The sequence below is a fragment of the Notolepis coatsorum genome (genome assembly GCF_963971535.1).
Source record: "Notolepis coatsorum genome assembly, chromosome: 13".
Taxonomy (NCBI): domain Eukaryota; kingdom Metazoa; phylum Chordata; class Actinopteri; order Aulopiformes; family Paralepididae; genus Notolepis; species Notolepis coatsorum.
This window is the reverse complement of record NC_140177.1, coordinates 87543820-87570697: the sequence shown is the minus strand read 5'-3', so window position 1 is coordinate 87570697 and position 26878 is coordinate 87543820. Positions and strand designations below refer to the sequence as shown.

Below are 26878 nucleotides of genomic sequence, written 5' to 3'. Positions count from 1 at the left end.
CCCATCCTTCCTCTCTGCCGGACTTGTCCAATAAACAAATGAAAAAGCTACCAAAACATAAAAAAAATTATGATTTTCAGTTTTTGAGAAATGGTCAAACTTATCCAAATGTGGTATTTTCATGGAAAACGTGCAGCTGCAACAGATAGCACTTTAGTGATCATTTTCTTTAATCATATTAAAAAAGAAATATATATATATTTTTTTTTTTGAGAAATCTCAAGGCACCCCTGGCAGCTCTCTGAGGCACCCTAGTGTGCCTAGGCACCCCTGTTGAGAACCGCTGCTCTAGTGCATTATTCTTGTGCTTTTTAATTTTACATGAACATTAATGGCTGCACGTTGATCTGAGAGACGCCATTAAACGGTTGGTTTGCAAATCCCACCAGCAGCTATTTGCAACGTGAAGGGCTCAGATTGCATTGCAATTCCAGGAAATGGATATGCCTCACATTGGTGTAACCTGCGTATTCCAGTGTTCCTTAACAGGTCCTGGCATGGACTGTGTCAACACACCCTCCTCTCCCTTCTGAACCAAGTAGTATTGATCTCGGGGTGCGTGTTCCGCACCTGTGTGTCGGGGCTCTGCGCTCTGCATTGTGTCAGTCGGAAAGCTACTGTACGTTAATGTGAAACTAAAATGAAAAGATTCATAAAAACACAAGTATGGAATAAGAATAGGCTATGGGACATTCCAAGATGAGTTGCATTTGAAAATGCCAGATGTCCAGTAACGTGGCCTACTGACTTTCTTGAAGGAGACGAAATAACTGAAAACTAAAATTTCCAAAAGAGCCGAACGGCCCCTTCAGGTCACTGTTTCCAGGCAGCACAGAGCCCGATTACAAAAGCATTGTGTTTCAGGAGTGTCACACATGTTCTATGGTTATGGACTTTAGGCTACTACAGTTGTTTTGGACATTGTGCTGATGGGCTGTCTATAGACTACTGCAGGGACACTTGAGGCATTTGAATTCCTTTAAAACGTTTATTTTATTTATGTATATTAATAATTACATTTGCCATGGGAATGTTGGTAATACATTTTAGTAGCCTACTGGCACATTATCAAGCTTTTGCATAGCTTGTAAATCGCTTATTAGTAAGTAACCTGGTGTTGGTTTGGTTGTAATGTGCCTCTTTCAGAAATATGTTTGTCAATGTGGCTCCTGAGTTGGCAAAGTCTGAGTACCACTGCCCTAAAAAAGTAGACCTATCCATCCATTATGCTTAGCCTATAAGTGGTGGTATTAACCTTTTAGGCCCGAGCCCTATTTTCTGAAAATCCGCCTAAAATACATACAGTACCTAAGTAAATGGAAGATTGCTCCACTTCTACAGGGTCCATTTACATGTTCTTGGTATCTAGGGATGTCTATGGATCTCATGGAATGTATTCCCAGTGTCAGAAATATTGTGTCTGTTACTAGGCTTGAGTAAATTGTGATGTAACAAAGGACAATATAAATTATGATTTTTCTTTGTATCTTTGACAGTGAATAACACCATGCTAAAATGACCAGACATAAAAATCTAAGCAAATGAATAAAGGGAAGATGATTAAGGGCTGGTGTGTATTTGCTTCAATGGGGCGAGGGAGGAGGAATATCCACAGGCTGGTTGTGGAGTGGTAGGCCGGTCTGGTCAAATAGTCCCAGACTACACGTCTAATTTAAAGAAGCACTTTTGCACTTAAGTAAAAGTAATGTCATTGATATCTTCCATATTTGGCATTGAGATAATCCAACTGAAAATAACCAGATTACATTACTTTTATATTGTGAGTAAATTACTGAATACATCTTTCAATAGTAGGTAACTTGTATAACTCATTCATCAAGGAAGTGTGAGATCAGGTGATCATATCCTAACAGCCTATAAACTGACCAGTCTAATTTTTTAATGTGTCATTTGTGCCACAAACAACTGTACTAACATTTACAAGTCAAGTGTACGTTTACCATGGCAATCATTTAATAAACTTTTTTACCTAAAACTGTTCTCCTATACTACCGACTAAATATCTCAGATTGAAGTTCATTAATTTCATAGTTCATCAGCATCGTTCTTTTAATCTACTTGTTTAAAAGGTAATCACACGTATTAAAACGGTACCACGCCTAACACTAAATCATCTCCCCACCTCTCTCTCTCTCTCTCTCTCTCTCTCTCTCTCTCTCTCTCTCTCTCTCTCTCTCTCTCTCTCTCTCTCTCTCTCTCTCTCTCTCTCTCTCTCTCTCTCTATAGAGGGAGACAGAGGTGGAGTGTCTTGCGGGGTCCTGGGACCGTGCGGTCAGCTGTCGTCCTGTAGACTGTGGGCTCCCTGACCAGTCCCATGTGTACCACGCCATATTTAGCTGTCCTTGGGGAACTACGTTTGGGAAGCAGTGCTCTTTCACCTGCGGCTCCCCGGCCATCCTGCAGGGTAGGTCCCGTCTGGTTGGTTTTATAAATCCTCCATGTTGTTCTCTCGGTCAGTAGTTCTTGGACCCTCTGCCCCACCTAGGCCCCCCTGTGTCCGAGGAGTTATACCAGCACCCCCCCCCCCCCCCCCCCCGCCGGCTCTTTTCGTACACCCCCCAATGCAGTTAGGCCAGCTTATTCCATTTGACATGAAAGTGATTTAAAAAAAAATACTTTTGCCGTTGCAGTAGTTCTCAAATATTTACAAAGCAAACATCCTTCTTTATTTCCTTTCCCCATTCATAGCAAACATAATATGAGACATCTACAGAAAGTTTAAAATAAATACTAGATTTATATAATTGTTAGATGTTAAGTATGTAGTCGGATAATTACTTGTGTCTTAATGTTTTGTGTTAGAAGCATTCTGTAATTAAAGAGCCCATATTATGGCCATTTTCCAGTTTCATATTTGAATTTTTGCTGTCTATTTACAAACATGTTTTTACAGAGTTACAGCTGTACAGGCTGCGTGAATATTAAAGGCAACCAACTTCTGTCTAACCACGCCCAACTTGCGTCTAGCCACGCCCCCGCGGCGACGCGGCAGCAGCAGAGCGTCGCGGCAGCATTATGTAGCAGTAATCCGCCCTTTTTTTACTATCCAGAACTAGCTCAATTGGCAGCGCTGCATTGCTGTGGATCCTACGGCCCGTTGCTGGCAAGTTCGATTCCCTTACATTTTTTATTAAATTTTTTTTTAACGTGCATTCGCATTCTTTTGCCGTTAAGTTTAGGCATAACTTTAAGCATTGTTTCGGAGTTGGTTAAGGTTAGGCATTGTTTCGGAGTTGCTTAAGGTTAGAAGGGTTAAGTTTAGGCGCTGTTAAGGAGCTGGTTAAGGTTAGAGTTTGTCTTAGAGAATGGCAATATTTTTTAACGTGCATTCTTTCGCCGGTTAAGTTTAGGCATTGTTTCGGAGTTGGTTAAGGTTAGGCATTGTTTCGGAGTTGCTTAAGGTTAGAAGGGTTAAGTTTAGGCACTGTTAAGGAGCTGGTTAAGGTTAGAGTTTGTCTTAGAGAATGGCAATAGACAGCCTATTTCCGCGCTGCAGCTCTCTCGTGCTGCCGTGGTCACATGGGCGTATTGGCCAATCAGAGAAACGCTAAACACAAGTTGGTTGCCTAAAATTTTAACGCGTACAGGCTGTGTGTGCGCAACAAGTCAGGCTCAATCAGCCTCAAACAGGCAGTTTTGGCTCCTGTCTCTTTAAATGCAAATTAGCTGCTGCTCCTCTGTGTTGAAGCACTTCCTGGTTCATGAAATTCAGATCAAACTGTAACACTAGGCGTTGCAGATCAGATCTAGCATCTGCATATCCTATTTCTCATAGTATATATAGGAACCAGTGGAGGCTGCTGACCAAATTTTTAGGTGAAGCACAAATTATTATATTATATTTATAAAACATCCCCCAATGTGTGTGTCAGTAGTGGCTGGTGAGTTAAAAAATTGGGGAGGACGGGAGAGATAAAACATTTTTATAAAGAAGTACAGACACAGTGTGGTTATGAAGACAGCAGACAGACACTACAGTTAAAGACAACAGGCACTAGTAGTAAATACCTTTGAGTAACTCTTGACACACACCTCACTTACACACATCACAACAATAGCTTAGTCAAGAAGGCAAATCAAAAACTATTTGTTTACAGCCAGATCATCAGACCATTTCTCACCCTCACTGTTTCAAACACATATCTACATGCAATTTTTCTTTCACCAATATCTTACTGTCTCCCAATCTGGTCCCTCACAACAAAGGAAATTATAGGAAATTATATGGGTAGGCGGGGTGGGGGAAACTGTACAACTGTACAAGCAAAACTGTACATTGGAATATCGACGAAACCATACTTGGTAGAAGAGGGTCTTGTGTATTCTTGGGTCAGGTAATTTACTGTACGTTGGAGGGGGTTGGGTTAGGACATTACATTCACATCACTCAGCACTATAGGAAATGAACGACACACACACACACACACACACACACACACACACACACACACACACACACACACACACACACACACACACACACACACACACACACACACACACACACACACACACAGGCCAGGCCACATCGGACCCACAGCCAATTAATTCATAATCAACACAGGCTCCAACTCAATATCAATAACCACGGCGCGCGTCGCCAACACACACTCCGCCGCGCGTCGCATCGGCGACTGAAGAAAGACAATGCATGTGTGTGTGTGTGTGTGTATCCCGGTGTGTGTGTGCCGCTCCAATTGCATGTCCAGTTCGTTGCATGCTGAATAAAGACCCCCTGCATTACACACGCAAGGCCACAGCGGGCCAATTAATTACACACACACACACACACACACACACACACACACACACACACACACACACACACACACACACACACACACACACACACACACACACACACACACACACACACACACACACACACACACACACACACATAATAAACACGACGGCCACAGCGGGCCGCTTGTATCCTTTCGGCAACAAACCTTCCCTTCTGCGTTACTCAATGCAATACACAAATATACAAAATAATGCTCAAAATATGCACACTATTGCAATAATAATCCTTTTCTCTTCAAAAGTCATAATTGCATGCTTGAGCAGCGCTGGTCTCCGTCGTAAGTCTCCTCCGGGGAATCCCTCGCGTCACGCACTCTCATAAGCCCATATATGCACCAAGTTGCCAAAATATATCATCAAACGATGCAGTGCACAATAAGTTGATGAAGTTCAACAATTGAATAAAGATCTTAAAATATTAATTATATTAGGCAAATTAATCTCTTCAGCCTCTTTCAAGGCGGACATTGCACACAGTCAAAACAGTCCAGCTGCAGTTCCGTAGGTTTGCTGGGGCCAATCTCTGATTGGATTTGAAGGTTGTCAATCATTCAACCCGCGTTCGTGGGTGGCGTGAGGCAAATCTGCACGGGCAGTGCTTAGATGACTCAAATAGCCTATTTTGATTGGATAATAGAATAAAAAGATCAACCTGTGCAGTGAAAGTTTCACTTGAGTGATTGACAGCTATGACTGCAGTCCTGACCAGAGAGCTCAGAGCTGTCACTTTTGGCCATTTTTGAAGAAAATTCACTGGCATTTTTTTTATAGAGGAAAACATTTCTAATAAAAAAGAAATAATAATAATAATTTTAAAAAATATATAATTATATATATATGTAAATTAATAATAATTATGAATTATGAGTGAATTTGAATTTCACGTGTTGTCATGGAGAAACCTCCACTGATAGGAACATATTTCAGACATATTTTAGTAAACCGTTTAGTGGGAAAAAAGTGTTAAAAAATGTTTTGCAAGAAAGCGGGTTTACATAGGGACCAGCGTTCAGACCAGTTTACATATGGACCCAAGTGTAAACCAGTTTACATAGGGACCAGAGTTCAGACCAGTTTACATAGGGACCATAGTTCAGACCAGTTTACATACGTGACCAAACGTCCTCTTTTACCCGGACGCGTGTAGCCTTTTTACAACGCATCCGCGTTTCCGGCGCTATGATTGGCCAGGTCATGTGACATGTGCGCCCAATAGCGTGTTTGCCCATTTCCGCGTCGAACAGCCTGCAAACTACCTGGTGTTCTATCGCCATGCTCTAAGACAAACTCTAACCTTAACCAACTTCGAAATTAGTGCCTAAGCTTAACCGGCGAAAGAACTTGCCGTCACGCTCTAAGACAAACTCTAACCTTAACCAACTTCGAAGAGTGCCTAAGCTTAACCAGTGTAGAAACTTGCCGTTCCACGATTGGCGCTCATGTCACATGACCTGGCCAATCAGAGCGCAAAACGGGAACCCGGAAACGGCGATGCGTTGTAAAAAGGCTTCAAGCTGCCCGGACATGTCCTCTTTTCACGCCCTGTCCGGGGTGCGTGTATGCTTTCCGCAACGGAGTTCGGTTTCCGGGTTCCTCTGATTGGCCGCGACCCCCACGTGACGCTGCCGCTCTGCTGTGTGTTGTGTTGCAGCGCGCACCAGAGCGGCAGAGGTCCCTGCCTTCCTCAATTTATACGCATGGAAGTATTGACTACGCCGTAACGAATCATTAAAAAAATATACCGTTAACTGGAATATGTTGTGCCTTTACACATATGTTGGATTATGTAATTGGTTTGTCATGACAAAACAATTTTAAAATCGCGATTTACCCGCTGGCTACAACACACTCAGAGGCAGGAATACTAAGCTTCCCCTTAAGCTCCAGGAGAGAGGCTGAAAACGTTAGGTTATGACTATAACCAAGTTCTGTTAATTAGGGGTGACGCTTGGCATCACTACTGCACTCGCTCGCGTACGTGCACGCGCACTGAATAAATTCCACAAATGTACCTTTAATACCAGTATTAGTCTGACCACACCCCTCATCAGCTTACCTTCATAAGCAGGTGTGTGGTCACCTGCTCTCCTCCTTCCCAAGCTTTCACCACAAGGTGAGGTCAAGGGCTGCAGCGGCCGTCTGATGCCAAGCGTCACCCCTAATTAACAGAACTTGGTTATAGTCATAACCTAACGTTCTGTTTCATTAGGGGCTCTGCTTGGCATCACTACTGCACAAAGGGAGGCCAAGCGGAGCCGCTGGCTGACAAATACACCCCGCTGACAGCCCCCCAAAACCATCAGAACAGGGAGGGCCGAGCCCCCCCGACCCCCCCTAATGGAGGGTATCCCCCCTATTAGAGGCTTCACGGGAAGGCGACGGACCCGACCGTGCGAAGAGGCACTCAAGCAACTCAACGCACAGGGTGAGCAGACCGTGGCTTGACCCCACGACTACACACACGCACAACCCGCATGCCACCCGGGAACGAACGGAGGAACAACCTCGTTACTGCCCCCAGAATCACGGGGTCAAGGGCAAAACCCAACACCGTGGCAAGGCCGTAGCAGCGGAGCGCGAAGGAAGACCCAGACCCACCAAAAGGACTGGACTCCCTGGAATGGGGGCCCGGAGAAGTCCATGATGCCAGCATCAAGACCCCACCAGGTGGGCACGCAGTGCCCTGCCCCCCACATCGCCAGCGTATTCGGACAAAGGCCCCTCAGTTACTGCACCTGGTATTCCCAGGCGGAATCCCATCCAAGTACTAACCAGGCCAGAACCTGCTCAGCTTCCGAGATCGAGCAAGTTCAGGTTGGTATGGCCGTAAGCCGAGCGGGCCCTGTCCCCCCAATAGTACACCGCCTGGCACACTGACCCTGCAGAACAGGCAGTCAGCATGGCCGTAAGCACACAAAAAAGGTTAACCAACGGAAGCAGGCAGCGCACCGGGGAAAAACCAGGCAACAGGCTGTTAACCCTAGCCTGGAGACTGCGGACGAGACAGGCGCCAGAGGGGACAGCTGAACACAGCCGCCCCGGCGGAAGGAGCGTAAGCTGGCGGTGTTGCATGACCAAGCCTCCATTTAAAAACCCCCACCCAGAGAAGTCGAGGCAGAGAAGGCTGACACGATTGGCAGACGTCATGAACGTGCAGGGGCACCCTCAACCGGTGAACCCGGGAGTTGACACTGCTCCAACACACCAGGGAATCAACCACCTCAGTGTTACCCAATGCGGTGGTTGTTCCTATAACCCCTCAAGAAAAAACTCCAAAACACACCTGCGGGTATACACCGGCTATACCGCAGTACAAGTGTTTCAGTTTTCAAAAAAGGGTTAACCCAGGCCTACGGGTCGCAAACATCACTTCGGACCGGGCCTGGCGGTACGGGAAGCACAGGGTCACCAGAGGAGGTCAAAAAACCACCCCCACAGGCCCCTCTTCGCCATGCGTGAGAGAGGAGCGAAAAATAACAGAGAACCAGCCCCTAAGCACACCGTACTTGGTATTCCCAGGCGGTCTCCCAACCAAGTACTAACCAGGACCAACCTGTGTAGCGACCGAGATCCGACGAGATCGAGCGTGTACAGAATGGCATGGCTGTAAGCCATTACGACAGTGCTGAGTAAAAACATACCCAACCAGGGTCTCCATAGCGCTTAACCCTGTGACACCCAGACCGACCTGGCATTTTTCCCCCTGAAAAAAGCCCAAGTCCCTCAGGGTACCAGAACAGCAGATCTGCATCCCCGGCGGACAACAGGTTCAACTGATCTGGACCAGCGTGACCAGAACCAGTCCCGTGCCCTAACCACGCCGACATGCCTACTCCAGGAGAAGGGCAGATATGCGTGTCGATCTTAACATGAAAAGAAGGCGCCACCCAGACGTTCGGGCGAACCGCGCCTGGTGGCCCACCCCAAGGGCGTGAGACCCCTCCACATATGTTCAGATCCATTCCGTCATCATCCCCCAGACATGAACGAGAATCCGTCGAAAAACCAACCCAGGTCGTGGGATTTGGTCGTCGGAAGAGGAAAAACCCCCATCTCAGTTGCTTTATAAAAACGCTGTTTCAACCACAAGCAACCAAGGCGTGCCAGTCAATCGCCTGTTTACAGCGAGCTAGCACTATACGTGCGTCGGGACACACCCCCATCAATGAACAGGCTATTTAGACCTGTCATTGAATCCCCAAGGCGCCCAGGGGAACGACAAGAGGGGTGTGACACTCCCTAACTCCAACACTTCTGGAATAGAAAAGAAGGAAGCATCAACAGTATGTATCCCAGTCTACACAGCCGGGGTAAAAAATGTTCACATTTTTACATCCCACCACCCTCCCATAGGAAGGAGACGGGGATCCCCAGAGAGACTTCCCACGCGAGCTGTACAGATTGAAAAGAATATATTGCACCTTGAGCCATGTAAAAAAATTGGTTTTAGGGCTCTCCGGGGAAGAGGCACTGAACCCATACACACTCAATAAACGAATTGAATCGAATACATATACAATAGAAAAGGACCCTTCTAGAGGGTCCACTCACTTTGACAATCTGAGGAGGAAGGCTCTGTACTCTGATGGAGGCTCCCTCACATGGAAGAAGGAGTCCGAACTCACAGAAGGCCCGAATAGGCGCTTGGTGAGGAGGAGCCCTGAAAACAGATCCATCACATGGACCTGAACAGCACACGGAAGTCCTACCAACAGAGACGCGCACGGTGACGTACTCTATGGCGGGGGAATTCCTGCGGTGAACACGCCCAATATACCAGGCCGTGGGACCAGGAAACTCCCTCTCCCCCCCCCCCCCCCCCCCCCCCCCCGTAACGTGCCGAACCGCCACGTGACGGGAACCTTGAAGGACAGGGGGTGTACCCCTGACCGACAGAAACAATGGGGAGAGGAAAGGTTACCAGTTCACCCCTTTACGACCCCACACCCATGATACGATGTAATGACAAAAAGAGAATATGACACAGTCATAGTCAGCTCTATGAAGCGTTTTACAGCTCCACACAGCGCATGAGCTAACCTGCTATCTGATTTTTACTAAGGAAAAACACAGAATAGAGAGGGCTCTAAGAGCCCCGGTCCAACATACACATGTGCTTCTGTGGCCAGTCCAACCCAGTTGTAGGTCACATGACACACACAACCCATCATCACCTATAAAAAATGGCAAAAAACACTCAACAGAGGAACGCCGTTTTTTTCACAATGAGAGAATACATCATTCTCGATTAGTATCGGCCACAGGCCTTGCTAAGCACACATGACAGCAACCAAACCATTTTCTTTTTTTAGGAAAATAAGTTTCTCCAGCAGATTTAGCACAACCTCAGCAATCAAGCTAAGAGTTACATCGCATCCCTACCACACAAAAGACACAATTAGTGCACAAACATGTCTGATAGGAGGATGAAAAAGTCCCCAGGGAACCGGGGGGAAACACAATCCTCCTATTTTACCCTCAATACGGCCAGTTAAAACAGGAAAACCTGTTAATATGTGAACACACCGTTCATTGTCATCACAGTCTGAGAAAAGAACATTCTTTTACTCACTTGTCACCAAGCATAGCTTCATAGGTTAGTTACCTTAGTTGTGAGTACACGGTACATATAAACACCATGATGTTTCTCACACAACAACCAGATCATTACATCCCGATTTGCACGGAGAAGCTAACTGCCAGTGACAAAAACAGCTCACACATAACCCGCAACGTATCCTAAATGCATTGCAGCAACACACGTTTTGGGAAAAACACCGTTATTCACAATACATTTAGCAAAGTAAAACCAGAAGACGTGTTATGAGGTCTGGTCAACCCCGTTCCTACCCGGAACGCAGATCAGCGAAGTGCAGTCACAGACACCGTAGGAACACAGCCGCTCCTGTGTTGTCCGAACTGGGCAGCGTCACCGCCCCAACCCGCACTACAGTCCCCTGTTGATGCAACCTTGCCGTCCTGGCTCAGGGCAGGGTCGACGAAACATCCCCTGTCAAGGATGACGTCGTGGTCAAGAGTGTAAAACATGTTCAAATCAAAGCACGTTCAACAGAATAGCATCAAGCTAACGGCCGCTCCAACCGTTCGGGTGCTACTGCTTCTGCTCGCGAGACGGCGAGCTAACGACGCACGCGATCAGAAGCGAGCTCACGGCGGCGCGCGAGAAGCTAAGCTACCCCGCGCCAGGCCATGGCCTATAGCAGCAAGCTAACGTTACCTAGCGACCACGACATGCTAGCCCTGCAGCTAACAGCTGACTGGCTAATAGTAGGCCCAACCTAAGCAGGCCATGCAGTGATCCAGCAGGCTAACGCAGCAGTTAACAGCTGACTGGCTAACCGCAAGCTATGAACATGTAAACAATGACATAACACTCACCCAGACAGGCCGCCGTTCTGAACCTCTCCTCACTTTTTAAGAGAAAAGAGAAAACAAGATGTCAACACCGCTTCACAACGGTGATTTTACCAACACCCGACGGAATCAGCACAATACCAACTGGCCTGTGTAGCTGACTTTGAACATGAATCTGCCGCTATCGCACATTCATGCACATATCCCCTCGTGAAGGAATACTCTCATTTGGATATGAAAGATGGGGCCTTAACACGGTGACAGAGAGAATCCACTCGTCCAAAACACACAGGGATCACCAGTGTTAATGGTCGCGGCCCACTAGTTAAAACTATAATGGTCTTCAGACCAAGGTCTTCTGTCGCCTAGGTGGCTGAACAAAGGACCCTAGCCTGGGGCCGGTTTCCATAAACATTGTCAAGTAGCCCCCATAGCACTAACAGACAAGTGGAGCCTGCCAGCAAACACTACTCACCCAACCTGGAACGCACCGCTTCTCACAACAGCGGCATGTCCGACAGTTCAGCTGTGGCCTGACAGGTTTCACCCCAACAAACACAGCAAGGAACTGCAGTTGAGAAGCATGCAGCGGCGTGCTCCCAATACGAAAAACCAGTGGAGGGTTTTTAGAATGATCATCATCTTCTAGACACTCCAGTACGAAGACAATATCGCCGTATTTTCTCGAAAATAGTGAGAGAGAAAATAAAGATATGATGTCAACGTATCTCTTCCTTGTAAACTAACTAACTTTCCCCTAACAACACGTCAAGTGGGGTACTACCGAGGCACTTTCTTGTGGTGAAAGCGAGAAGGAGGAGAGCAGGTGACCACACACCTGCTTATGAAGGTAAGCTGATGAGGGGTGTGGTCAGACTAATACTGGTATTAAAGGTACATTTGTGGAATTTATTCAGTGCGCGTGCACGTACGCGAGCGAGTGCAGTAGTGATGCCAAGCAGAGCCCCTAATGAAACAGAACCCGCAGTTCTTGCCCGACTGATGGGAGTCGAATCCCTGCATCCGATTTGTCTGATGAATACCCCCAAAACATGGAGGTCCCGAATGCATGGAAGTATTGATTGCGCCGTAACGAATCATTAAAAAAATATACCGTTAACTGGAATATGTTGTGCCTTTACACATATGTTTGATTATGTAATTGGTTTGTCATGACAAACGAATAAAATATCGCATCGCCGGCTGTCTCTGGCTTGCTCCAGCGGACACCAGAGCTCAGCCAGCGGCGAGAATATGCTGCCGCGAGCCGCTGGCTGAGCTCTGGTGTCCGCTGGAGCAAGCCAGAGACAGCCGGCGATGCGATATTTTACACGTGTCCGGCGTGTCCGGGGGGGTTTATAAATTCATGAAAATTCATTGTTTTTCAGTTTCAGTTTCACGGCACTTTGCGAGCGTCTGAAGGCTTGGGACTGCATTTTTCGCCGAACATATAAATTACGGAATTAAAGCGGTATTTGTTGCCGTTCGAATGCCATCTAAACCGACTAAATCCGTGCCTCGCTTCTCGAGTTACATGCCGATATGTCAGGCGTGCAACTTTTTACACAGGCGCATCAGATTATCACCCCGGACTCCCGAGGCTCCAGAAGTCAATCATCCGCCGATTGCGAAAATGATTGGTCAGCGTTGTAACTTGTAGCCAACAATGAGTGTACAGTAGCTTTCCAGTGATATCCCACATGGGGGTGTGCGAATCAGGGATCTAGGTGAAAATTTAGGAGCAAAGACAGGATCAAGTGATACAAATTCCGAATGAATTTACTTGGATGAGGAAATGGAGAGCTTTTTTCTTGGCACACGGTTTACCCGGATGTCTCTATAAGACTAATTTCTGAACGGATTCTTATAAAACTTGGACCTGTACTACATAAGACATCAGGCTATGGATTTGCGGTGTTTTCCAGCTTATACAAACATATATATATATTATTTTGGAATATTGCAACTACTACACAAAAACGTGAGTACACAAGTTTAAGTTCAACAAAAGTTCAGCCCTGCTATGTTACTCATTAGCACTAAAAGTGATTTTTCTTTATTGTGTAAGAAACTTCAGAATGTTATCTTTCAAAAGAGACCAGGCTTATGCATGTGCTATAAGCATAAAGTATAAAGATAAGCTTTGCAAAAAAAGTATGCAGTCCTCAAGTTCAAGTAAAAAAAATTGCCACTTTTCTGGGTGCATGTTATGTGGTTAAATTTGGGATATTGCAACCACTACAGAACAATTTTGAGTACACAAGTTCAAGTTCAACTCATGTTCAGACCTATATGCTACTCTATTTCATTAGCAATAAAAGTGATTTTCCTTTTTTGCATTAGTAACTTCAGAATGTTATCTTTCAAAAGAGACCAGGCTTATGCATGTGCTATAAGCATAACGTATAAAGATAAGCTTAGCAAAAAAAGTATGCAGTCCTCAAGTTCAAGTAAAGAAATTACCGCTTTTCTGGGTGCATGTTAAGGGGTTAAAACAATAAGACATCTTTGAGTAAACTTTGAGTAGAGATTCAAGATTCAAGAGGTTTATTCATGAAATGAAGGTGGCTATGCCCGCTTCGATTGTGCAAAATATCATTAAGTATCTCGAGGCTGGGGCCAGCATGTCCTCTTTTTTGGAAATCAAAATATGGTCACCCTATATATATATATATATATATATATCCATCTATGTATATAGATATATAACGGAACGTAGACCAATCTCAGTCACTCTCTTTGTCTGGGACCAAATTCGTTCATGCCCCATTTTGCGCGACATCCAGGCATTTTTTACCGTCAGCGTTTGTGAATTTCATGTCGACAGGTAGATGAAGTGAAATTATACTTATTTTAGAATATATATATCAAATTTCATGAGTATTCATCTATATTTAGTCATCTAAAGACTATTAGATCTGAACCTATGTACCAGTAAAAAGTGGGAATCTCTAGAATGTGTTTTGGGCGACGGTGTTTACGGAAGTGCGGGTAGGCTCTCAAGTTGACGATACACAACACTTTCTGTTGTCAGTAGATGGCAGCATTGGTTTAAAATTAAAAGGTGAAAATGTTATGACTACAACATGAATACAATTCCCAAGACCTTTAGCACAGGTCACAGGTCAGCACCGGGTTAGGAAAACGCAATCTGAACAGCGTTAAACTATTAATGGGACCTGAGTACAGTGAACGAGAATGGTCACCCAATTATCTTAACAAAAGTGCATCATTAGCATTATGTTTGTTGTCTAAACGGGAACATAATGGTACAATTTAAGATTTGAATGTTATCCGCATATAAAGGACAAATAAAACATCGTTAATTTGTAAGAAACCTCAATGAAAACGGCGCAGGGTAAGTTATATTCGCTATTGTTATGAAAATGTGATAGAATCCTATACAAATGTGGACGCATTTGGTCACTGTGACGTTAGATAGTAATAATGATATGATATCATTATGTAATACATATTATATAAATAATAATATCTGTTGACTTGGGTCAGTTCAGCATGTTGCAATAATGAACAATAATAAACATAAAGGGACATATGCGTAAAGCATATAAGAGTAAACTTGTTTAGCACGAAAGGCTGGACTACAAATTAATCATTTCAAGCAGTTCAGGAACATAATTTTCTGTCAGAGAATAACTCCCTTTTGGCGTGGAGCAACTACTGTTGAGGTGCCCTTGAGCAAGGCACTCAACCCCCAAACTCCTACAATAGATCCATTTAGAACCCCCAGAACGTCAATAGATGTCCATTAGCCAATGCTACAAAGCTGCTACAGACTGTGAGTGTGTGTCGTCGTCGTCCCTGCAACTATGTGACTACTACCCCAAGGGGTTTCTGTAAAGAAGAATGTGTTCTGGTTAGATAAGGGTTAAAAATAAATATCAAAATTCACAGTACATACAATATCGTACTTTTTTACCGATATCCGATATACCGATACCGATATCAACCGATACCGATATATGCAGGGTCCCCCCCCCCCCCCCAAAACTGAATAATTTCAAGGAAATTAACATTACATATCTCTTGTCATGAAATTAACACAACGTTATGCATACTTTTGACAATAAATAAAATAAGACGTTTTAAAAAAAATTATAAACCGATACCGATAATTTCCGATATTACATTTGAATGCCAATATCGGTAGGCCGATAATATTGGACATCTCTAGTTACTAGTACTACTGTGTTTATACCAGTTCCCCCTAAAAAAAAACAGAGGTCCCTCAGGACTCCTGACTGCGGTGGTACAGGTTACCGAAGGTTGTTTTTCAGTTAGCAGCTACATCTGTCAGTCTGTCTGTCTGTCTGTCTGTCTGTCTGTCTGTCTGTCAGTCTGTGTGCCAGCTGGGACCAATTGTGAAGCCGAACTGTGAGGCTGGTTGGTCTTGGCACGGCACGGCACCAGACCCGGTGGAACGGAGACATGGAGAGATGAAAGAGAGGAATGGAGGGATGGTAGGGAGAGTGATGGGGGGGGGGGGGGGGGTGAACACGGAGGAGGGATGGAATGGGGGAAAGGGGGCAGACGGAGGAAGAAGAGTTTGAGAAAGGTGAAGGGATAGGTCCATGAGAGACGATGGGTGGAGGAAGGGAGGTGGGGAAGAGAGGGATGTGAGGATGGATGAAACAAGGGAGGGATGAGTGGATGGAAAACCGCAAGAAGGAATGGAAGAATAAAAGCCTGATGGAGATTGAAGAAAACGATGAGGTAAAGATGGAGAGTGAAAGAGAGTGTTACAACCCGACTAGTCCCCCTTGTCAAATCAAGTTTAAGAAAAATTAAATACAAACAAAAATGGCGGCCAGTAGCTAATGATCGCAAGCTTCTTCAGAGCGTCAATCATTTGTCTGCTTTCGTGATCTAGTTAGCTACAGTACTAATTTAGCTGACAATAGCAGCTGGTATTATTTTATCTGCTCTCTGGATTAACAAACATAATCCTTGTTTCCAAATTGCCCGTTGCAAACACAGAGTTGCCACCAATCTGGCAGGGGGGACAGATGAGGCAGTGACACAAGGTGGAATGAAGGACAGGGAAGTGAACAGTGGACTAAGGAGAGGTGGAGAATTGGATTTAGGGAGGGAGGTTCTAGCTACAGCATCTCTCTGCCAATAGGAAAGCATCAAGCAGCCATAATGTATGTGGTTGCTGACAGGTGGGGAATTACTTTCTACTGGCTGCAGCTAAATGGCTTTCTTGACATCTCTAGCCTAATAGTTTAAAGATGCACTTCACACCTGAGCCCAGTTTTGACACAGTCAGCAGTGTAGTTGGATAGATAATTTGCTGACATAATTGGAGGACAAATTCAAACTTTTTAACTCTTAATATGCTGTACACCAAATGGTTTTGTGCATGGCTGTTTTATGGGAGATTGTTTGCTAAAATGAATAAATTCATAACCTTTATTTTATACTTGGAAATACAAGCCGTCATTTTCAATGCAGCCAAGATTACAAAACACAATAAGAAGCAATACATTACTCTAACATCACAAAAACCAACAATTAAATAGACACAATAAGAGAAGACAAAGTAAACAAATACATAGTTCACATAATCCAACACAATATAATCAGAAACAGGAGTGTTCAGAATATAAATCAATGAGTTACAACAGTTACAATCAGAAGCAGACATTTTCAGAATATAAATCAATGAAAACAGTTACAATCAGAAACAGGAGTGTTCAGAAAACGTGATCTGAACTGACCATAAGTAGGTAAAGTGCTCATTCTGAGGGATGTTTGGAGCTTATTCCAAGCGGTCGGGGTGCTAAAGAAAAATGCTGACCTCCCAGGTTCTGAGTGGCCCAGAGGGACCTTAAGCATGAGCAGGTCATTGGATCAAGTTACATAGGAACCAGAGTTCCATTCCAACATAGATGTAATATAAGGAGGGAGCATTCCAGCAATAGCCTTAGAAATGAACAGATACCAGTGTTTATCCCGTGGCGCTTGAGAGTAGAAGATGGATCAGAATAAAAATAAGAATGATTTTTTTTTTTTTTTTTTTTTTTTTTATTATTGCAAAACAGAAATTATTAAAAGTCAGTACTCAACACATAATGCATAATGAAACTAACAGTCAAGGTGGTTAAAATTACACGCAAGTACAGAAACAAGACAAAAAAAAAGTCTATAATAATATTTTACCGTATACAGTGTATATCCAGCGAAATTAACAATTATACAAATGCTTATACAGGACATACCCCTAATACCTATTTTCTAAAACCCTACACACATATGCTCCAGCTCGAACCCCCCCCCCCCTCCCGGACCCCTCCTTGGATAGTACCTCCATTATCCCCAAATAAGAATGATCTTTTGAAGTGGATAGATATGTAGATAGATAGATAGATAGTCATAATGATATCATATCATTATATAATAATTATGATATTATTATAGAAATAATAATATTTGTTGACTTGGGTCTGTTCATTCAAGAGCAAACACAGCTGTGCCGGATGTTGATAATGACCACGATGCCGCGGCAGTTCTTAAGTGGCTTGTGAAAAATAATCTACAACCATGTGAAAAAAAATCATTACATTTTATAGACCTAATAAAATGAGCAGAACTTTTGTACTGATTGTACAACATACTACATACCAACGCTGCCTCGCGTGGGGCCACTCCGGCCTCGGACACGTTAGGCATTATAATCTATACACGCTCACACACACACACACACACACACACACACACACACACACACACACACACACACACACACACACACACACACACACACACACACACACACACACACACACACACGCACACACACACACACCTACACACACACACACACACACACCTACACACCTACACACACACACACACACACACACACGCACACACACACACACACACACACACACACACACACACCTACACACACACACACACACACACACACACACACACACACACACACACACACACACACACACACACACACACACACACACACACACACACACACACACACACACCTACACACACACACACACACACACACACACACACACACACCTACACACACACACACACACACACACACACACACACACACACACACACACACACACACACACACACACACACACACACACACCTACACACACACACACACACACACACACACACACACACACACACACACACACACACACACACACACACACACCTACACACACACACACACACACACACACACACACCTACACACCTACACACCTACACACACACACACACACACACACACACACACACACACACACACACACACACACACACACCTACACACACACACACACACACACACACACACACACACACACACCTACACACACACACACACACACACACACACACACACACACACACACACACACACACACACACACACACACACACACACACACACACACACACACACACACACACACACACACACACACACACACACACACACACACACACACACACACACACACCTACACACACCTACACACACACACACACACACACACCTACACACACACCTACACACCTACACACCTACACACACACACACACACACACACACATTTGGTTCAGTTTTCATAATTCAGATTCATTTCGAAATACATTTTCTGTAAAGAATTTATATTCTATTCTATTCTATGTTCCAGGCGACAGTGACCGGCTGGTGTGTCTGGAGGACGGTCTGTGGTCGTTCCCAGAGGCCTACTGTAAGATAGAATGCTCAGAAGCACCCACTATATCCAGCTCCAAGCTCCTGACACCAGCCTGCCATGCCACGGGGCATGATGTTGGCACCGCTTGCCGCTACAAATGCAACCAGGGATACTATGTAACCGGCAGTGTCAGCAAGAAGGCACGAAGGTGAGTGTGTTTCTTCCTTTGTCTCTTCTTCTCTTTTTACTCTATTGATTCTTTCCTGTTTTGATTCTGTGAGGCTTTGCATTGGGTGTCTGCCATTCAAACTGGCATCCTCCTCATAGGAAACAAAACATCTACTGGTGAAGGGGGAATCCCCCCCCCCCCCCCCCCCCCTTGCCAGGGGAGATATTGGGCTTCAGGCAGGGCTACTTTTGGTTTCTTGAAAGCAAAATAAAGTGGTCATTAAACATATTCGGCACATAAAGGACCATAAAGGAACATTATTGAATTTTTTTTTTATTCAGATATAAACAGGAATTCTTGGACAAGTATAAGTTAGAGGAGCTTGAAAATAACGTGAACTAGTATTTTTGTAATTATTTATTTATCTTTTGCTGTAGTGGATAGGTATATTATTTTTGACATTGATAGATAACTTAGTACATATTAATATGATATTGTAAGGAAGGGGCAGGACCAGATAAGCTTTGCTTCTTTCTGTCCCTTCTCGAACAAAACCATTTGTCCTGAGCTATGTTGACAATTGGTTCCATGTCTAGGAAGATATCTTTTATTTTATTTGTTTGTATTTTATTTAGTTTCTTATTTAATTCTTTATTTAGTTTTTGTCATTTTTTGTTATTTCAAGTTTGTGTGTTTGTGGTTGTTCGAGATAAATAAAGATCAAATCAAATACAAATTTAATCTTCCTATTCAAGCTTGAGAAATAGGGGAGGAAAAAAACGCCAGCTATGATGGTCAAATGATGTAGACGTGTGGTCAGTATCATCTGACAACCAAAATAAGGGCCATCAGGATACCCTACAAACTTTAGGACTTCCTTCAGAGACTAAAGTATGCTCGCTTGTTTGTAACACATTTTTTCCTCTGGAGAGAATGTCCTCATTTTACAGCAGGCTCATTACACCGCTCTTAATCAAATTACACTCTTTGATTTTCACAGGTATTTTACACAACGAGGTAACAATGCATTGCATTTCCCCCCTCCCCTGGAGTCGGGTTTAAATAGCGGGGATTGGTTCATTTTAAAGAGATATTTTTAGGTACATCGGCTGAAGCTGTGTTCGGTCTCTTCAGGCGCGCTCACGTAAACCTCCCATAAAATTCATACCACCAGTTACCGGGGGCCCCATTATTGCTCTGCCAATTGATTTCATTGGGCAACTTTGCTCATTATTGAACTTGATTCACATGTCGTAAATGAGATGAGGGCTTCCTATTAGGGAACCCAACAGCCGCTGGTTAAAGTTTATATCCTGTAAGTTGGGAGTCAGCAATATCAGGTTGTTGAGTTCATATAGGCTGAGCATACATTAGCGTCGCTGTTAAGTACTTGTTATAGGAAAAATACACCGTAAAACAGAACCATTGCATATTATTTGAGTTGACACTTATAAAAGCTAGTACTCGGGATGGACATTTTAAGGCATATCAATATTCGATTATTTTATTGAAATCATCTTGGTGAACCTGATATCCTAAGCAGGAAAACTCACAGCTAATTTGCCCACAGCTAATTTGCCAATCATAACTTTTCAAATGAATCTGTATGGGTATGCATGTATCTATCTATCTATCTATCTATCTATCTATCTATCTATCTATCTATCTATCTATCTATCTATCTATCTATCTATCTATCTATCTATCTATCTATCTATCTATCTATCTATCTATCTATCTATCTATCTATCTATCTATCTATCTCTCTCTCTCTCTCTCTCTCTCTCTCTCTCTCTCTCTCTCTCTCTCTCTCTCTCTCTCTCTCTCTCTCTCTCTCTCTCTCTCTCCCCCTCCCCCCCTATCTCTCTCTCTCTCTCTCACTCACTCACTCACTCACTCACTCACTCACTCACTCAGGGGCGAATTCACAAAGAATGGATTGCGGCCGCTGATATCACCCTTAACTGTGTGTGATTTGTGCCAGTTATATGCTCCGTCTTAAGGACCTATTCACTAAAGATATTGCGTGAATGATATACTAGCGCAAACACGCCCATACGGTGGTGCAGCTGAGTGCAATTTGCTCCTGATATCTGGCAGCGCTGTCCATGGTGCTGAATATTTAGGCCAAAGATAGGCACTGTGCAGTGAAAATATATATTTTTTAAGTTTTATTTAATGTTTAGTTTAAGAGTATAGAACCCGCATTCTCATATACACCAGAATAAACGTTTCATTGACGGTGTTTCTAGCATCTACTTCTCATACAATCACTGCTGCCATGATCACCAGAGACGCTGGCCATGACACCCCTTATAAAGTTACCTTAGTTACGCTTGGTTACCACCAACTCTCTGAAGACGTAAATAACTTCACTTTAACTGCGTGTGGCAATTAGCGTAGATCTTTGTGAATTGGAGTGTTCTTGCAATGAGGCTCATTTGTATAGAAAGGGGCACATTTTCCGCCCGTATTACCCAATTTAAATACCCACAAAGAGCACAGACGCACAGAGACGCAATGATGTTGGCAACGCAGTTAGCTCAGTATTTCACCCTTTGCAAGTGCTTAGTGGATAGCAAGGTTTGTTTTGGGGTTATTTGCACAGGAATAGCGTCAGTAAAAGCTGTGCAATACCTTTGTGAATTTGCCCCCCAGTGCGCTCCTTTAGATTGTTGATATTGTAGCAGATTGTTCTTTGTAACACAGCAACACACAGTCTGCTACAGTGCAATCAGTCACTAGTTACTGACATTAGCCACAACTACAAACATAGCTGGCAAGTTAACAAATATCAAGTGCATATTTTATTAGATTGCAAGGTAAAGTAAACCTACCATTGTGGCTCTTCATCTGAAGAGGGAGTTTGAAGAGGGAAAATAACTTGCTAGATAATGCTAGCTCCAAAGTTCCATAGCTCCAATAGCAGCCTGGCTAACGTTGGCAAGCAAGCTAACGTACTCAACTGAAACTTGTTTGCTTCACTGTCAATCCAATTACAACAACTTGTACGTTAGCTACAGTCATCAGCTGTGCTTATAATAACTCATTCAACATGGAAAAAGGGCATAAAAGAGTGTAGTTGATTGATGTCCTGTGTGCTATGCACCCTGCTCTCTAAAAGCATGTACTGTAATATGCTATTATCTTATCTGATCTTATCTTATCTTATCTTAATAGTCATAATAGCATGTTGTATCTCTCTGGGTGCCATTCTAGTTCTTAGCATAGCCATTTGAGGAAGTGTGTATTTAGAACATTATAAACGTAACATCTTGTTAAAGGTGCAGTATGCAATTTCAGTGCAGGGGAATTTGTTTACATGTGCAGAACCTGCTATGAGTTTGCAAAACCTTTCATGTAAATTTGTCATGAATCAAAACAAAATAATTGTGAGGCACTGTGAACCAAACTTAACCTTTTCACTAGTCTTCTGTATTGTCGCAGTCAAAGGGTTAACCCTTTGGTAGTGTGCTAGCGAACGGGTTAAGCCTTGAATATATTTATAGGTGTCTTTCTAGCTTGACACGGTTCTTCAGGGACCCACATGGCTTCTGAGGATAGTTTCTTTATTCAGTTATGAATTCTTTTTACCTTTTTTCTTCACTTCTCCGATTCTCCCAAAATGACATTTTGGGAGAGACTTGTTCATGACCACTGATCTAGGAATAGGAATAACACAGGAATAACACAGTCAAATATGTACATTATGTTTTAGGATGGATTTTCCCCCCAACAACGTGTACATATTTCACCTAAAAATCAAATATGACATAAAAAAAATTTAAAACATCCAATGGTATGAACACATTTATGATGGATGGACACACATTTGCACCTGGTCGTCTTTATGAGTTATTAAAGATATGTGTAAACATTTTAACTGCCCCCAAATACATTATTAGTCCAACATGTGAAAGCCGACAGCAGCAGCTATTAAACAGGTTTAAATGGTCTTGTTTTTGATTATCTTTGACATGTTTGCATATGCTCTACCTCATAACTTTCACACATACACACACACACAAACACACACACACACACACACACACACACACACACACACACACACACACACACACACACACACACACACACACACACACACACACACACACACACACACACACACACACACAGTGTATACACACACACAACACACACACACACACACACACACACACACACACACACACACACACACACACACACACACACACACACACACACACACACACACACACACACACCCATAGTATTATGTTCACTAAATCGTGTGCTTTTCAATTTTTATGGGTAGGTACTAGGGTACTACCCTCCCAAAAGCAGCTCTTCCTTATTGAGACAGTAGGAAGGCTGTAAGTGGCCACAGTGTAGAAACCATACAAGATAAACTAGGCTACTGCTATCGGTGGGATTCAAGTCAAGTGTTCCTTTATTAATCCCCTTGGGGAAATTCAGGTGCCACAACAGCGTGGGGGAGGGGAGGAACAGGCTGAAACGATAATAGTAATAGTAATAATAATAGAGTAGAACATATCAAATCAAATCAAACTACACCAGAGTCCATGCAGTATTAAAGGTCCCATGTTTTGCTATTCCTTTCACTATTTGGGCAATTTTACACAATTCCTGTCAGTCTATGGAACACATCTGTACGTTTAAAAAAAAAAAATTATTCATTGTTTTGTATTTCTAATCAAGTACTCTAAAGCAGCATTTTTCCACTTCAAGATTTCAAGCTGTTTTGGGCTGGGCTCCGCCCACACTCACAAAGCGCTTTGAGTGACAATCACCCACAGTCTGCACTGGCAGACAGAGAGAGACATAGAGAGATAGAGAGGGAGACTAATTAATTTCGCCGCGGGGGGGCATAATCCCACGGGACAATGCATTGGTAACTTGTTTCAAATGACAATATATACCCCTGTGAATATTATTGCACGGATCGGAATACCCGTGGGAGTGTGCGTGTGCGCTATGATATTTTGCAAAAGGTTGACGTGACGCGAGTGCCGACAGAGAGAGCAGAGAACGAGCGAGCGAGAGAGAGGGAGAGAGAGAGAGAGAGAGAGGGAGAGAGAGAGAGATAGAGAGTGTGTGTAAAATGCTCTGTATCCCTCTCTCTCCCTCTCTATCTCTCTCTCTCTCTCCCTTTCTCTCGCTCGCTCGTCACAGTCTGTGTCCCGACTGCGTGTGTGTGTTTCGGCACCCGTGCCATGTCAACCCATTTGAGGAAGTGTCAGTATTTCCACTTGCTCTGTTGTTGAGCGAATGGTTGAGTGTGCGCTACAGCCATAGAGGGGGCGTTAGAGGGGGCGTTAGTTATGCAGATGAGAATTCTTCTACGTCACAGATACGCGATATTCAGAATGGCTTAGTTCAATGGGGGAGGATCTCGTGACATGTGAACTGGACTGATAAGCCAAAATTAGAATTAGAGACACAGACCCCATTCATACAACCCCACATTGCTAGAAAACAATGCTAAACACTGGAAAAGGCAATTTATAAGACATGGGACCTTTAACTCTGTCAAAAAAAGTATATATATTAAGACGAAATGCTAAATTAAAATACATAGAAAGAAAGGATAGAGTAGACATTACTTTGGAAAAAGACTCGCTGAGGTGAATGTTAGAAACAGCCGCCGGTTATGTTGTTTGTGGAGGAATTTGATTGGAAGAGATTTGGGGTCCGGTTTTAGCTGATTTACAGCTGAAAAGAGAATATTATAATTTCCCAATACATTTCTTATATATACAGCAATATTGCAGTAGTATTTTCCATCGTCGACTAAAAACACACATCTTCAATCAATATCTAGAAAAAATTAAGTATTTTACTATCATGTACTTTGTTACTACAGTATGTCTATACTACTATCTACTATGTACTATGCTACTATGTCTATACTACTATGCAGTCAGAGTGTAGCACTCAAGTTTGACACTGTTTGACGGACAATATCACTTAGCCATAGCTGCCAGAGTTGTACTCTTACTGCTGACTTGTTCACAACTTGTAAGTCACTTATAAAAACGTCACCTAATGACTAAATGTAAAATGTAAATGTAGTGGACTGATAAGAGAGAGAAGTGGGATACACAATGTGTCAAACCTTATAAGGATTGATTGATTGTAGCCACGCCCCCTTGTGTGAACAAGGGCCCTGTTATAGGTGTCAAAACACCGCATGGGGCGTGAAGTTTAGACGACATGCAAACTCAGATGTTACAGGCAACATTCAAATGGTTTATATCTTTGTAACATGAAAGTTAGTGTACAACATTATACTCTTAACACATTTTTAGTTCACACAATGGATGGGTTCACATGTTTTCACACATATTTTTTCTTAAAAAATTTCCCCATAAACATGCATTTGTCCTAATAAACTAACCTACACTATAACATGCAACACTTTGATGAATATTGTTACACAGGTGACAGAGTTGTATTCCCCCTGAACACCTGTCGTACAGAACTTGTAAGTAGTTTTGGATAAAAACGTCAGCTAAATGTCTAAATGTAAATGTTGTAATACCAACTATTTGACAGTTTGGGACACGGTGGTGATTCTTATTTTCTTATTTCGTAAAACTAAGACTAAAACTAAAATTAAAAGGCTACAGATCAGAGAAAGACTTTTGTCATGTTTACAGCAGAGACACCCATTTTCAATACGTCAGGGCATACATGACATACAGATAGACAGCAATGCTACATCCAGACATTTAGGACATAGCAGATTACAAATACAGCACTGTTTGTGATAACTTGTAAGGGTCTGTCAATGCTGCTTTAAATGTTTCATATGTCTTAAATTAAGACTTATTTTATGGATATAGATCACTTCAAAGCCTGAATGTCCATCTACTGTTTAGGCCTACATTTTTAGGTCAACTTCCCCTTTTCAGCACGGTTGAAACCGTACCAACACATCTAACCCCCCCCCAATTTATGTCACAGTACCACTGAAAATAGCATCGAGTTAAGGAAAAGGCCTTCAGCTGATAGCTATACCTTCTGTGATAGCTATGTCTGTAATGGACTTTTTTTTCAAAATAAAAACTTTGAAACTGTAGACCATTAACTGACCCTATCTGATTTTAAAGTTCCAAATTAAGGGGATTTAAAGAATGAGAAGGGCTAATGCCCCTGCATCAATGCATAACGTGGTGTTATATTTTATATTTATGACCTGACCATCTCTCCCATACCTACCTCCTGTAGATCATTAACTTCCTTCCTCTTTTTTACCCCCGAAAAACCCATTCAATATAGTTTGCGGTGTCTCAAGGCCCACTTTTCCTTCTGTGTATTTTAAGGTCTTTGCTGTTGCTGTCAATTGGGACCAGGTCTAGCTAAAAAAAAGAGAGGTAGATGATCTCAAGTGACTACTTAATAAAAAAGGTTTAGCATCTGTCATGCAAAAATTGGAACTATATTGTGTTACACACTAGTAATTCAGCCATAATATTTGCAAATAGTATTGTTCTAAACAGTGTATTACAAATACAGTGTATATGTATTTATATAATTGTCACCTGAATACATATTGCAGGATATTTAGCAGAAACTAGGGTAAATGTACTTTGGTGCATGTAAAAACTTCATACAACTTCATACAGAAGTACAGAATACTTTTATACAAAATGTTTCTTTCTGTTACGCTTTCTGTTATTTTATAAAATAAAATAGTATAGCATGTAAAACTAGTTCGGTGTAGAATAGAAGTAACTGAGTTACCATACAATATACTATGCACTACTAATATACAATAATA

General features: G+C 43.0%; 1 protein-coding gene across 1 annotated transcript in view; it reads left to right on the top strand.

The window, feature by feature from the left end:
* pappa2 (pappalysin 2) overlaps positions 1–26878 on the top strand; it is a gene marked incomplete at both ends in the record, with an annotated part of 373122 nt that overhangs the window by 231297 nt on the left and 114947 nt on the right. The window contains 2 exon segments of the mRNA XM_084327732.1: positions 2248–2425; positions 18915–19128. Of these exon segments, the coding sequence (XP_084183858.1) occupies positions 2248–2425; positions 18915–19128 (392 nt within the window).